Raw genomic sequence first — 14,862 nt, forward strand, 5'->3', positions numbered from 1 at the left:
ATGTTATCTTGCACGTATGACTTATACATAACTGAAGTTAAAAAAATGGTTCACATGACTCGTGGAAATATTATAAATGCATTTCAAATTTAAAATGAGCCATCAAATGAACGTGTAAGACATCAACGCCAAATATACTCTTAAAATACGAGCATCAACTTTTCACTTTACTGAATTTGTATGTTGAAAGACGAGAACTTGTAATGAAATATATTTGATATAAATACCCGATCTAAATAGCGATATCCGCAAAATTTGGATATGATAAAGGAGCCTCATAATTTAAACTCGGTTAACTCCAAATATACATATCGACAGATATAAATGATGTGAATTTTTTTTTTTAACTCGTTCAAAATACATTTATAAACAAAAAACGATTAAAAAGTATATCAAATAAATGCAATTATATGCCTGAAAAAAGATACTATAATAACTTTTTTGTGTCATATACATGTATTAGCATACGGTTTGACCTTGCATTTTAGTAATAAGACAAAGCCAATACTTTCTTTAATAAATATATATTCTATAATCGTTACATTATTGAACTGACGAAGTCTTAAATACATACTTTGATTGAGATAAAGATCTCAAGGTTGACTATGTGTCCAATACTCGAATATGGTTATGACTTATGATATAGACTTTGATGTTCCTTTAACGAAGGCTTTGATAAACTACCGTTAAAGCAAGAGCCAAGTGTAAACACTAATAATGTATGAACCGAATCTACAATAACTCAGATTCAAAAGGACCGCAAAATACGTATATCAAAAAACCATCTATGTAATTAACTCTGGATACAAATTAGATCGACAATGCATAATTAACAATACAAAAATCTGCCTGCCTGTTTGGCATTGTTTTTTTTTTTTATGAAAGATATCACGGTATATACTTAGATAGTTTTAAAATTAAATTCTATATAAAAGAAATTCAGGTAAACAGTGAATCAACTTGGTTGGCTACTGGATCAACAGTATGCCTGCCTGCTTGGCTTTTATTTTTCTTTTCATTTTTTACTTAGTATGTTGGATCTGTAGATGTCATCTTGTCTTCTTTGATTTTTATTTTTATTTTGATATATATCATTACTTTTAGAGAGTAATGTTTTAGTGTTTCACACTTTAACCATTAAATCTTTTAAGACATTTTTATTTTTACCATTAAAGTTTTATTTTTAAGGATTTATAGTGCTACAATTTTAGTCTCTCTTTTTTTTTTCACGGTCAAAGTTTTTAGCTTCTTATTTCAATTTTTTTTCGCCATTTTTTATTTCGCAACCAAAGTTTTGCGTTCCAAGATTTACGTTGTATTGTTTAGTGATTTATTGTAGTCCGATAGCAACGGTTGACATATTAAAATTAATGACTCACATTTAAACTTATGTTCGGTTTTTATTCTCGGACAATGGCCGGATATAACGCTAGTGAAATATTGGTTTTAGATTCACTCTTTTTGAAGAAACAAAAAGGTAAACAAAAAGCCCAAATAGAAAGAAAAGAAAAAGAAAGAAGAAGCCCTCTTGATTCAACGGTCTGCATGTCCGGCCCACTACTCTCACTCACTGGGAAAGAAGACGACGAAATAGTTTTTACAAATCTTAGAGAGAGAAACCTTCAAGAGAGAGAAGAACCAATTAACATCACGAGCTTGAAGACGAACCAGAACAAAACATTTATATATATATACATATCCAACATTCATATATCTATATATCTATATCTATTTATAAATCCTAACTAATTAGGGCAAGCAATTTCAAAAGAGAGATATACACTCAGTCTATTATTCTTTTCATCATCGTGTCCTATATTTTCTAGGGCAAAATTAATTTGGAAAATTGATCATTTCTAGGTCAAAATTTAAGGTTAAAGTGTGAGGGTAAACATTTCTAAGCTGGATATTGTTGTAATTCAGGTATTTCTCTTTTGAATTTTACGAAATCATTGTATTTTTTGTAAACCCTAGAATCTGAAAATTTGGGAATTTTTCTGTTTGATTTCATTTTAGATTAATGTATGTGTAGTTATGTAAGTGCAGTGTTGTTTATCATCGTGTTTCGATTGAATGCATGTCGGAAATGCGGAATTAGTGTGTTTTGATGGAGCATGTTTTTTTGTTGAGATTATGAGTGTTTGTGATGGTAGTTGTAAGTAGGCATGAAATGTAGTAAGAAATGGAGCTGTGTTATAAGACTGTTTAACTGAAGTTTAACTCGTGTGTTTATCGTGAGTAAGTCTTAGATACTGTCGTTTGCATTCATGATCGTGCGATAAATATAGTACGGTTTTGGTAAATAATGATTATTTCTATGCTGGTTCATTTTTGTAATCCTTGTTTTTTTTGTATAACACACTTTTTAGTAATAAAATGAATGTCGCGTGACATAATACTATATATAAGATATATCTCTTTTTATTGCTTTGTGATCAACTATTACTCAATTAGGAAAGAAAGACTTCTTTTTTATTCTTTATGATCATACATATGAATCTCGTTCATCAGGCACAACCGCACAAGTAACTTTATGGTTCAAACTTAATCTGCAAACAAATAGCATAGAGGTTGATTTATATCTTCATAGGTGTCAATCATGTTTTATAGCCTTTTCATGGGAATTATTGGTCGGATGTGTAAAGTATGTCTGGTTCCCTTCATAGTCCTTTTGATCACCTACAGGCTTGATGGCTATATTTGGTTGTGGTTCTGTATCCCGACTCTATCATGATACAAAGTACTCGTAAGCTATTTTGTGCGTATTGGACAATGTTGTGAATATATGATATACTGATGTTAACAATGACAAATACTTCTCTAGGAGATTAGATTGCAAACATGGAGAAGATTGATAACCTTTTTAGGTTTTTATCATGCAGCTTAACCACATGCAGGAATATGACATCCGAGATATGTTTCTACTTGTTGAAATGACCCGCTGGTATCATGATTGTGTTTGTTCAAAAGTAGTAGGCCAGTATTTGTCATCATAATAATCCATGGACTATCAATTTGGTTTATACTGATACAAAATTCGCAGTTAAGAGGGTTAATATACATTGTATCCAAGATTATGTAATAAAAAGGATTTAGTCATTTTGTAGTTACCAATAGATGAGTCTTAGTATTACCGGAAAATGTTGAATACCTGTTATTAGCGAGGTTTGATACTTGTCTGCTGCTTAGTGAAATTTCTTACATCAAAATTTAGGTTTAATATTGGACTGTGTGCACTACTTCACCTAGCTCCATAGTGTTGGGTCCCAAGGTATTTATATTAATGAACCTAAATACTGTTGTACGTGTTGGGTAGATGGTTTATGATTTTTAGTTCATACTGCATTACTGCTTTTCTGCTTAGTTGTGACTTGTGGCCCTGGAGGCATTTAATTGATATTGTAGGTATTCATATAGTTTTCGTTAATCAGCATGCTTAGTTTATGATATCTGCTTTGGATATGTGCATTATCACTCTTTTAATTAATCAATTCATTTTTATCCCTATACTTTAGTATCTCTCTTTGGTTCATCTTTCCGATCCGAACAAAATCTTAAATAATTCTTTTGTTATAAGAGAATTGTTAAAACTTAAGTACTGCATATAGTTTCATTACAGTTGATTCAGCATGAACTTTTATCAGGTCACCGTATGCTTCTTTTCTTTTAGTATGTTTTATAAGCATTTTATTTCATGCTTTTGTTGACAACATATATATGATCCCTTTCTTTTTATGGATTTTCTATTGCTTATTTGTAATTTCATTTAGTTTTTGTATCAATGGCAGGAACATAGCTTTAGGTGCTTTAAGTGGGTATGCATGGATGTACTTCAGAATTTGTGCTTGTAGTCAATGCCGAGCTTAATTCCATGGGAGGAGTTGGAATTTCTTCAACACCATCTTTGCAGCAATTATCAGACCTTGAGAAAACTCAAGCAGAGCTTAGGTATTAGCGGTTTTCTTCTGTGCACTGCATAATTTTTGTTTTTATCATTTTATTTTTATCAAACAAACTGAAAAATGCTGGATCATTTTGCAGGCAAACGTTCACCGCTGCTGAGAAGTTTAGAAGAGAATTAGAGTTTCTACAGAAAGTAGGCAGATGGGATTATGTTTATCTTTATCCTTATGCTATAAAGCATATTTTGAGCATACTTAAATGATTAATCGCTTGTTATCTTCAGGGTGGAGATCCGTTAGACTTAAAACCTGGAAAGGCAGCGTCTATTAGTTTCCAGTCTACATCACTGACAGATCGACATCCTGAGCAATTTGTGACAAGGTGTGTTAGTGTGTATCTAGTGTTAAATGAGTGCATTGAATATTTCTTTTCCAGCGTCATCATCATTATTAATGATAATTTTTTCTGTGTTATTATGATTTTCTTATGTTGATGTAGTGAAACAAAAGGTAGTTTTGCAATTACTGCTTCACCTCATGGAGATTCTGTTGAGAGTAGTGGTAGATTAGGGGCCCCTTCAGTTTGTGAACCCAACAGTGCTGATAATCTCATGCTATTAAAAGAATCAGGCGAGTCTGCTGTATTAGAACTGCCTAAAAAAGCATATAAGCGTAGGATTAGATCCCGGCCAAATCGTGATCCTTCTCGACATGCTACCAGAGATTTTAAGGGATTAACACATGATGCAGACAAACAGGAGCGGAACTATTTATTAAATTCCAACTCCAACCCCATAAGTCCTAATGCTAGTGTGGCTCTCAAGAATTCTACCAGTCATAGAGAGAATGAATTAGATGTTGTCCCAGCTGCAGAATCAACCCTTGGTCCTGCACATGGTCCATATTCTGCTGTTTTAGATGCTAATGCTTTTCAAGAGAATCAACGTGATCCGACAATAAAGTCTGATGGTTTAGAAGCTCCACCCACGAAGGCTTTGATTGATCCTGAATCTATAGGGGGTATAGAGCAGGCACCTTTGACAGATTCTAGACATTCACCTAATGGCTTTGGGAATACAGAAGAGATAAAAATCATACCTGACCCCAAAAAGGTCTTGGATGCTGAGTCATCGTGCACTCTAACCATTCAACATTTTGATGAATGTAATGGAAATGGTCTTAGTACTACTGGGCCAATGGAGCAAATTTTGATAGGTAACGATTCAGGTGCAGAAAAGAATGAATTAGATATTGATCCAACTCGAAATGTGGATGGCTCTGCCAGAAAAACAAATGTTATAAAAGGGCCGGAATCTGCCATAGGAGTTGACTCAGATGATTGCGTCGATTTAAAAGCAGAAAGAAAACAAAGCATTTCCGTGGAACCCGATTTCATTTCTCAAGATGGAAATGCTTGCAATAGGAGACCTAATGAGACCCCCTTGCAGGAGTCTACATTGTCCGTTCGGCATTCCACTGATGCTTCAGAGCAATATGCATGCACTCAGGACAACTTGAAATTGGCAGTCAGAGAGCATGAGGACTCAGTTTTAGAAGAGGCTCGTATTATTGAGGTTGCTTCTGTATTCTAATGAATTATATAACTGAAGAAATTTGATCGCTTCCCCCATATAAGTGTTCTTAATAGCTGATTTGAGATCTTGTGATAAACAGGCAAAACGTAAGAGGATAGCCGAATTATCAACTAGAATGTTGCCATTAGAGAGACGGCCTAAGTCACAATGGGATTTTGTCCTTGAAGAAATGTCATGGTTGGCTAATGATTTTGCGCAGGTTTGTTTTTGCTGATTTAAAGCTAAGTCAACCTAGTCAATTAAGTATTCATAACTCAGGAAGTTATGTGGCCGTGTGTTCATTTTGATTCTCACTTTCCTGTTTATAAACAGGAGCGCCTTTGGAAGGTTACTGCAGCTGCTCAAATTTCCCAGAGAGTTGCTTATGCTTCGCGGGTAAGATTCCAGCAACAAAGTTTTCTGCAGAAGCATAAGGAAGTGTCTCATACCTTGGCAGAAGCTGTCTTGCAGTTCTGGCACATGATACAGGTTTTCAATATGTTTGAAACTGTTATTGTGAATAATAGCTTATTTATGAGCTACACTAATAAGTATTAATGCTTGTTGGTTGATAAGGTCGTAGTTTTGAAATAATTTACTTCACAATGTAATGAAGTTTGAGTAAATTGCTAAGAGTATGCATAAATGACCTACCTCTTATATTGTTATAATGACAGGCTGAATGCAAGGGATCAAAGCCAGAATGCTTTAAGAAAGATATTGCACTTGGGGTTCAGGGATACGCGGCAAGGTTCCTGGAGTATAATAGCTCTCAAGCTCAGTTGCCTACAAATCAAGCACCTGCACCTCCTGATAGCATATCTGATATAGGCATTATAGACTGTTCATGGGAGGATAACTTGACAGAAGTATGTACTAAAACTTGGTATTTTCGCAAATCACGTTCAACCATTGTTACAGCAAGGCCGTAACTGAAAAATCGAACTAGAAATGGCTGTATTGTGTTTGATTTCCTGTTCTTAATTTTTTATTGTTGCTTCAGTTACGCTTTTAGTTTTTTAAAATATTGGATCTCGCTTAGGTCTGAATTTGGAAACAATGCGGCCTTAAAATATGATCATTTTTTCATTTTGAAACAACCTAATTTATTCTCTATATTGTTCATATCAGGAAACCCTTGTTTTGGACTAAACTGTTTTAGATCGTTCCCTTTTCTGTTACACTATTCATCAGTTTTAGATCTGGTTCGGGTTGGTCCTGCTATGACCCAATCCACACCCCTAATTTCTACAAAAACACAATGACACTTTGACAGACCTAACTTAAATAACATGTATGGCTTGTTTGCTATTTCTCTATTTTTCTATCTAGCTGGTTTGATATAAACTCCTGTCTTCTGTAATGCAGGAGAACCTCTTTTATATGGTACCACCTGGTGCAATCGAGGCCTACAGAAAAGCTATTGATTCCCATTTGCAACAGTTTGAGGTAGAAACCTTTAAACAAATGATACAATGTTTTTTCATGTGCTGTTTTGAACTGACTTCTCTTCCTTTGACGTCTTCTCGGCTTTGCCTATAATATGTATTCAGTAATCGTTTATATAGATAATGTGTTTGTGTGTAGTCTTGAAGCTTTCAGTCCTTGTAAGTGAAGTTCTTAAATTGGTCTTTTGGGTTTTCAATCTTTCTTAGATTAAGGTAGTTTAGGCGTTGTAGCAATAAAATATATCACATGAAAGTGGACACAAGATGTGATATCACCTAAAAGGAAATTGGACATAGATTTTGGACTGCATGAGTGGATCACGATAATTAAATAATATGGCAAGATATAGTTTGCAGAACAGTTATACTTGGTATGGTATTATGATGAATATGTCTATCTATTTATTCTGTAAATGGGTGAATGGGGAGGGATCCCTATTATATGAACTTCGGCTCTGAGTACGTGCTCTAACCTCTATTCCTGTGGTTGTTTCCGGACTCTTCCTCAGCCATATTATATTTGGTTTTGAATTTTAATATCGAGGAGTGAGGGTACTCTTTGTTGGTGAATGAATTTTCATTTCTGTAGCAGTGTAGCCTACGTTATACAAGAGATGTATGACATCAGAAGCAAAACAATTTATAAAATCTAATACCAAAAGCAATGTCCGTGGGGTGAACTGAGTCGGGCACCTCAACTTCCACTCTCTATCTCTCTAATCAATGTAGGCTAGTTCAAGTTATAAAACTTGTAAAGGGTCAGCAGATCAATGTGTTTGCTAATTTACGAAGGCTTGTGTAAGTTTCCTAGAATATGGCCGGGACACATTTATAAATTAATTAAGGTTATGGCGAGAATAGTAAAAAAGTAATGTATGTTGTCTTATGGATTTAAGTGGTTTAGATTTGACACCTGATACGTCTTGTAGTTATTTGTCAAATATTCAAAATATATTAGGCTATTGTAGTGGAACGAAGTCTAGCTTATTAGGAAGGATTCTGTAAGCCCGTGTCTGTGGAATTTAGAAGTTCATATATTAAAAGAGTTGGGGAATTTGCTTGTGCTCTCATGGAGCCTGCTTAAATAAATCAAATAACATCCTTTTCCTCCCATGTTTATCCTTTCTGGTTGTTGACTAATGATGTTGCTACTCTCTTTAGAGAACTGGCAGTAGCATGCAAGAGGAAGTGGAAACGTCTGGGTATGATGCTGTTGCAGGTAATACAGATTGCTTCAAATGACCTTGTATATCAAATTTATCGGTTGTAACTCTTAACTTTATGCAAATTTCATATCTCAAGATAATGCATTTGAAGAGGACGAGGGAGAAACAAGCACATATTATCTGCCAGGTGGTTTTGAAGGCATCAAGTCTACAAAAACCAATGAAAAAAGAAGACAAAAGTTTACATTATATGGCCCAAGGTCATATGAGATGGGAGGTGATCTGCCATATATGCCACCTGTTGAAAGGACCGTTGGAATTCAACCTTCTGTGTTAAGTGGAAAACGATATGGCAGCAATCTAAATGTTGGAATTCCAACAAAGCGTGTACGTACTGCATCCAGACAGAGGATCATAAGTCCATTCAATGTTGGAACTTCTGGACACATACAGGTGCCAAATAGAACAGATGCTTCAAGTGGCGATAACAATTCCTTTCAGGATGAGCAAAGCATTCTACATGGAGGGTCCCAAATGCCAAACAATATGGAAGTTGAATCAGTGGGAGACTATGAGAAGCAGTTACATTTTGACTCCATGGAAGTTTCAAATAGACCAAAAAAGAAAAAGAAGGCAAAACATCTGGTTTGTTAACATTTACTAGTGCCTTGTTGCTTTTTAATTGTTGTCTCTGATTGTGTAACGGTGTTGCAGGGATCCACATTTGACCACCGATGGCAACTTGATTCTAATTTCCAGAATGACCAGGTGAAATTTTAGCATCCTTAGAACTAGTATTTTGCATACCAAGATTATCAATATTTATAAGTTATATAAGGGTGTCTAATTGAGAACATGCGAGTAATTCAAGTCATTTTGTTTTATATAAGAAAGTTTAGATAGCTATAGGGTTATCAACTAGATCATGCTTACTACACTGAACTGTTCACGAATTAACTTTGTTCAATCTTAAACATTTATACAAGGTTTAATCGAACCATGTTCTTGATGAAATGCTAAAATTATTCTCTCTCTCTCTCTCTCTGGCACCAAATAGTAACTATTTTTTACCATGGTGCCAATGTTACACTCACAGATTGATATTTCCATTAATTAATTTAATACATGTAATCTAAAATTATCCACATTCATGAAAATGTAGAAGGACCACTCAAGGAGACTGGATACACATCAATTTGACTCTAATGGCAGCAGTGGTATGGCTCTTTTGCTTCTCATCTGTGTCAATGGTTTCATAAAACTGATTTAAGTTATCATGAGCTTTTTAATCACATCTTAGTCATCTAACAATACTTCTAGACATTCGTTATATATTTATCTGACAATCTTATTTTTTTGTCTGGTCATGTCCCTTCTCCAGTGGCATCTCAAATGAGTAATATGTCCAATCCAAATAAGTTCATGAAATTACTTGTGCGTGATCGCGGCAGGAAAGTCAAAGCACCCAAGGTATTATGTCTAGCGTTTCTGATACTTTTAAGTGAAGTCTAGATATTCCGTTCCAAGTATACTCTACATGTCCTGTGCATGAATGATCAATTTTAAACACATCTGCAGACCCCTGTTGGGCAGCCAGGTTCAGGAAGTCCATGGTCATTGTTTGAAGATCAGGTTGATTTTTTGGTTTCCTTTTCAGTTTGTCAATATATATATATTGTTGCTGAGGTTACGTGTTTTTAGTAAGATGTCATAATACTGTTCTTGTTTTCCCAGGCCCTTGTTGTACTGGTGCATGATATGGGTCCCAACTGGGAGCTTATAAGTGATGCTATCAACAGCACTTTGCAGTTCAAGGTAATTGCAGGGTACCAAGGTTATTGTAATTTTTTGTTGAGCTGTCAAGCCTTTTGTTAGTGTAGTTTGTATATTTCTCTAATTTCTTTGGAAACTCCGGTTGGTCTTGATTGATTTACATGATTAAAGTCGAGTGTGTTTTATATCTGAAGTTTCAGTTATTACATATTCCAACCGTCTCTTTGATCATCCCCTGTAAACCAGGAATCATAATGTACTAAATATTGGAAGATGGGTGCTTTTGGTTGATCCATCAAAACTAAATACAGGTTCAGGTTAAGACTGGTCATTTTAGTACGAATTGAAAGGTGCCAGTTGGCTTGGGTTGACCCACAAACATTTTTTTGCACTATTAGGAATAGCTGTTGAGATAATTTTGAATTACAAAGTTATTATAGTTACCCTTGAAAACTTTGACAATTTGATTTACAAGGTTGTATGCGATATAATTAGATCTTAAACAACTTCCATTACTCTTGAATCATTCCCTTTTTAGCTCATTTTATATTTTGAATTACAAAGTAAATGGATTGAAATTGCTACCTTGCTTTACTAATGTAGTCAATCATCATAGATGTATATTTAATTTTTGCAATCTGTGCAGTGCATCTTCCGCAAGTCTAAAGAATGCAAAGAGCGCCATAAAATTTTAATGGATCGGAACAATGGTGATGGTGCTGATAGTGCTGAGGATTCAGGGTCATCTCAACCTTATCCATCTACTTTACCTGGCATTCCAGAGGCAATATTTTATTTTATGTACCTTAGTTATCCTAATTGATTCTACAATTGAGCTAAATCGTTTCTACTATATGTTGATATAATATATTCAGGGCACTGCCAGACAATTATTTCAACGGTTGCAGGGACCCATGGAAGAGGATACTCTCAAATCTCATTTTGAGAAAATTATCACGATTGGACAAAAACAACATTACAGGACACAGGTTGACTATCTCTCTATTTTACTTTTTTTGTTGAAACTTGTCACGATGTGTGTTTTGTTTGTCTAATGCTTCAAGTATATCGACTGCTAGTTCTATGTGAGTTATGTTTCACTTAACCTGTGTTATTTTCTTTCTCTTATCTGCAAAGAATGATAATCAGGATCCAAAACAGTTGCAGCAGCCCCATAGTTCTCATGCATTTGCTCTTTCTCAAGTTTGCCCAAATAACTTGAATAGTGGGCATGTACTTACGTGAGTTGTCTGCTATACTTTAGTTTAGTCCTTACCATTGTTTCTTTTCATGAATCCCTGATACCCTGTGCTTCAATGAAGGCCTCTTCAACTAGAAGCAGTCTCATCAAGCCCAGATGGTCTTCCAGTTGGCTACCAAGGTCCTCATAGTGGTGGGCTACCAGCTCCGAACCAAGGTGCTGTACCAACAATGCTTCCTGGGTCGACCTCCTCAGCACCTGGTTCTTCCAATTCGGTTCATGCCAATAACCTTCCTCCAGCATCTGCTCCACACAATCCTTCTTCTAGGTAACTCAGCAAATAATTTACGAGCAATGTTTAAAAATTAGGGTCATCCTGGATGATTGAACCCGGTTAACCAGGAACTGTTCGGGTGACTGGTTCAATGACACCAGATCAATTTTATAGGTTTAAAAAATGTTAAAAATGGACTGGTTGGACCGCCGGGTCAACGGGTTGAACCGGAACCGGTAACCTGACCAGGTGAACCAAAAACCCGGGTCTATAGAATTGAACCAAGTAGTGACGGTACTCTCTCAGTTATCTGGTTAAATAGACTGGTTTTTGCACACCCCTAGTTTCTCTGTTATCAAAGATTCAAATTTTGATATTTGTTTTTGTACTTCAGAGAAGGGAGATATGGGATCCCAAGAACAGGGTCATTATCAGTAGATGACCAGCAAAGATTGCAACAGTATAATCAAATGATAAATGCAAGGAATGCTCAACAATCAAGTTTGCCTCCCGGGTCCCATTCAGTAAATGATCGGGGTGTGCGGATTTTACCTGCTGGAAACGGTGCGGGTGTAATGGGTGGGGTAAATAGAAACATTAAGATGGCAAGACCAGGCTATCAAGGGACTGCATCGACATCTATATTGAATTCTGGTATGGCAACATCAAGCTCTGCCAGTATGCATGCTGGTCCTGGTCCTGGTCAAGGAAACTCAATGTTGAGGCCACGTGATCCCATGCATATGGTTCGGGTCAGTTCTTTTTATTTTGATTCATTCAGGCTGTTTTCTTAATTAATAATTAATTATATTTAAGTGATCTAGACTTTTAGGGAGAATATTAATATTAAGTTTCTTTTGCTACATTCTGTTATCTCGTTTATTGTCTTTAGTTATACATTGTTTCAGTTAGCTTTATTATCTAGCTTCTTTCTACAGCCCAACCAGAACACCGACCAGCAAGTATCACAAAGTGGGGCGACTCAAGCAGTTCCTCCATTTTCCAGTGGAACAGGCTCATCGTTTCCTAATCCAATTTCTCAACACTCATATGCACATCCAGTTTCTCCCCAAAGGTCACCACATGTGCTTAGCAGTAATTCCCATCATTCACATCATTTCCAAGGACCGCCAAATCATGCAACCAACACACAACATCCTTCTTATGTAATGCGAATAGCAAAAGAGAGACACCTTCAACAACAGCGATTACTACAACAACAGACGCATTTTTCTACACCCAGTTCCATGATGTCACATGTACAACAAACACAAGAGTCTCAACTTCCTGTTTCATCTCCACAAAATAGTGCACGATCTTTGTCCCCACCAGTGTCCATTTCACCTATGGGCACACCAATTATGACTCCAAAACATCCTGTACCACCACCTCATGGGCTTGTGAGGAACCCGCAAACAAGTGGCAACCAAGTCTTGAAGCAGCAGAGACCACGTCTATCACAGCAGTTTCAACATGCTCAGCCACGGCAAAAGGCGATGCCTCAGCAGCAGGCAAAGCTTATGAAAGCTGTTAGGGGAAATATGATAATGAATCAGAACCTTTCTACTGATTCCTCCATTATGAATGGCTTTACAGGGAGCCCATCTTCTGTGAATAAAGGCCTGCAAAGTGGTCATGGAAACTTAAATGCTGGTTCCTCTCAGGCTGCTGACAAGCAATCTGTCCCTCATTCTTTAAGTCAACCACACCAGCAGAAGACATTTTCTGGTCAAATACAGAAGCCTATTCAATTGTCTGATAATGGCGACAATAAGAATAATGATCCGTCAATGATTGCCTCAAGTACAAACCAGCAACAGCCTCAGGGGAACCAGAAGCTGGCAAATCGAAAACAAACGACCATTCCTCAAAAAGTGCTGCTTAATCGTAAGTTCAACACATCTGACCAGTCTACAGAAAAACAAGATGAGTCACTTATGGTTCTCAACACCTCTCAGCTAATTCCAGCTGTCCAAATACCTCTTGCACCTTCTAATGACACAGATAGTACCAGAACAGCTGTTGTTTTTTCATCTATAGCTCCAGCTAATGCAGAAACACAGTTGGGTAAGAGTTCTGTACTGGTGTCTTCCCCGCAAACAAACAGTGTAGGTACAGAGAGTGAACATTCTGGATTAGCTATGAACCAAGATACGGTTCATAGGCAGTCTACATCAGACAGCTTGCCTAATCCCGTCGAGCATGATGGGGTTGTACAGCAACAGCAGCCTCCTTCATAACTACTACCTCTAACCTACCTGCTAATTTTAGACGGGAATATGGCAGCCTGGGCCGTACCGTTTTGTTTGAGCTGTCGTTACCATGTAAGGGGGCAATCTTCAGGTTAGTTTCCCCTTACATTTACCTTTTTGTCTTTCCTCAAATGCCATATATGCATCTCTATTGGTTTAGAGGTGTCAGACTATGGACGTACGGGACAGGTTGATTTTCATGTATATATCATTATGGGTGGGGCGGGGCGGGGCGGGGTAGGGCAGGGTTGAGTTAGGTCTGCCTGCTAATAGTTTGTTCATTTTTGTAATTCGTTAAGGCGTGAATTTTGATCACAAAATAATATTTATTGCAACAATAATCTAATTCTTTGATTATAAGATAATGGATTTAGGAATGTTTTGAAGTAATATTACACTTGGATACACTTTCATTTTTGTAAATCGTTCAGGCGTGAATTTTGATCACAAAATAATATTTATTGCAACAATAATCTAATTCTTTGATTATAAGATAATGGATTTAGGAATGTTTTGAAGTAATATTACACTTGGATACACTTCCGACCTGTTTGACCAGCTACCTTTTTACTGAGATTTTAATTTGACTCATATGAAACATATTACATCCCTCGTTACCCCATTCATAAGGTCAAATTTGGCACCTCTACATACTCCATCCAATTTTGAAATGCGAATAGTGAAATTAAATGAGAACAGGTTATAACTTGTTCAGATATTGTTTTCCAACTACTCCACTCTTGTTAACCAGTGAAAACACCATCATCTTTATCTGGATTTTTTTTTTTTGCTGTTCTATTTCTACATGATATGCAATCAGTATTACTTCATTACATAAGAAACGGTACAATACAATATTCAGCTGTATAGACTGCTAATTGCTGGGTATGATATATTTTGCAGATGAAGCTCAGTTCCATCAGGAAATAGATGGAAACAAGCTGCATATTGGTATCTAAATAGGTTAACTGAACTAAAGTAATGCTGACGGGGCTAATTCATGGGTGTTTTGTATAAAATCATTAGAAGATGGAGGATAAAGAGGTACGTGTACAGGACTTCCATCTCTCGTCCTTTATACATTTTGTTTATTTTATCTATCTTTTTAATCCTTAGATCAGCCCTATGTATTAGCACCCTTTTTGTAATAGGCGGGTTATCATTGATATATTGGCCAAAGCCTGTTGGAAATTTTGTAAATACTAGCTCATTTAGTGTATACTTAGATTAATGTTGTTAAATTGTCTTTAATGTATCACTTCATTGATTGCA

At 36.2% G+C, this 14,862-nt stretch overlaps 1 protein-coding gene across 2 annotated transcripts; it reads left to right on the plus strand.

Annotated features, from left to right (window-relative positions):
- Window positions 1-1,561: 1,561 nt before the first annotated feature.
- Window positions 1,562-14,862, plus strand: LOC122591111 (chromatin modification-related protein EAF1 B-like). 2 transcript variants are annotated; one of them, XM_043763320.1, is made up of 23 exons: window positions 1,562-1,923; window positions 3,789-3,948; window positions 4,042-4,096; window positions 4,187-4,284; window positions 4,402-5,476; window positions 5,577-5,696; window positions 5,810-5,965; window positions 6,154-6,345; window positions 6,845-6,925; window positions 8,086-8,143; window positions 8,227-8,735; window positions 8,805-8,858; window positions 9,253-9,307; window positions 9,472-9,560; window positions 9,669-9,722; window positions 9,825-9,905; window positions 10,510-10,647; window positions 10,739-10,852; window positions 11,001-11,104; window positions 11,186-11,392; window positions 11,733-12,090; window positions 12,277-13,681; window positions 14,494-14,862. In XM_043763320.1, the coding sequence occupies exons 2-22, from the start codon at window positions 3,818-3,820 to the stop codon at window positions 13,576-13,578; spliced, it is 5,031 nt and encodes a 1,676-aa protein (XP_043619255.1). In that variant the 5' UTR covers window positions 1,562-1,923; window positions 3,789-3,817; the 3' UTR covers window positions 13,579-13,681; window positions 14,494-14,862. The 2 variants fall into 2 exon arrangements, with proteins under 2 accessions (XP_043619255.1, XP_043619256.1); XM_043763321.1 differs by having other exon boundaries at window positions 8,227-8,723.

This window comes from Erigeron canadensis, chromosome 3, assembly GCF_010389155.1.
Source record: "Erigeron canadensis isolate Cc75 chromosome 3, C_canadensis_v1, whole genome shotgun sequence".
Taxonomy (NCBI): Eukaryota; Viridiplantae; Streptophyta; class Magnoliopsida; order Asterales; family Asteraceae; genus Erigeron; species Erigeron canadensis.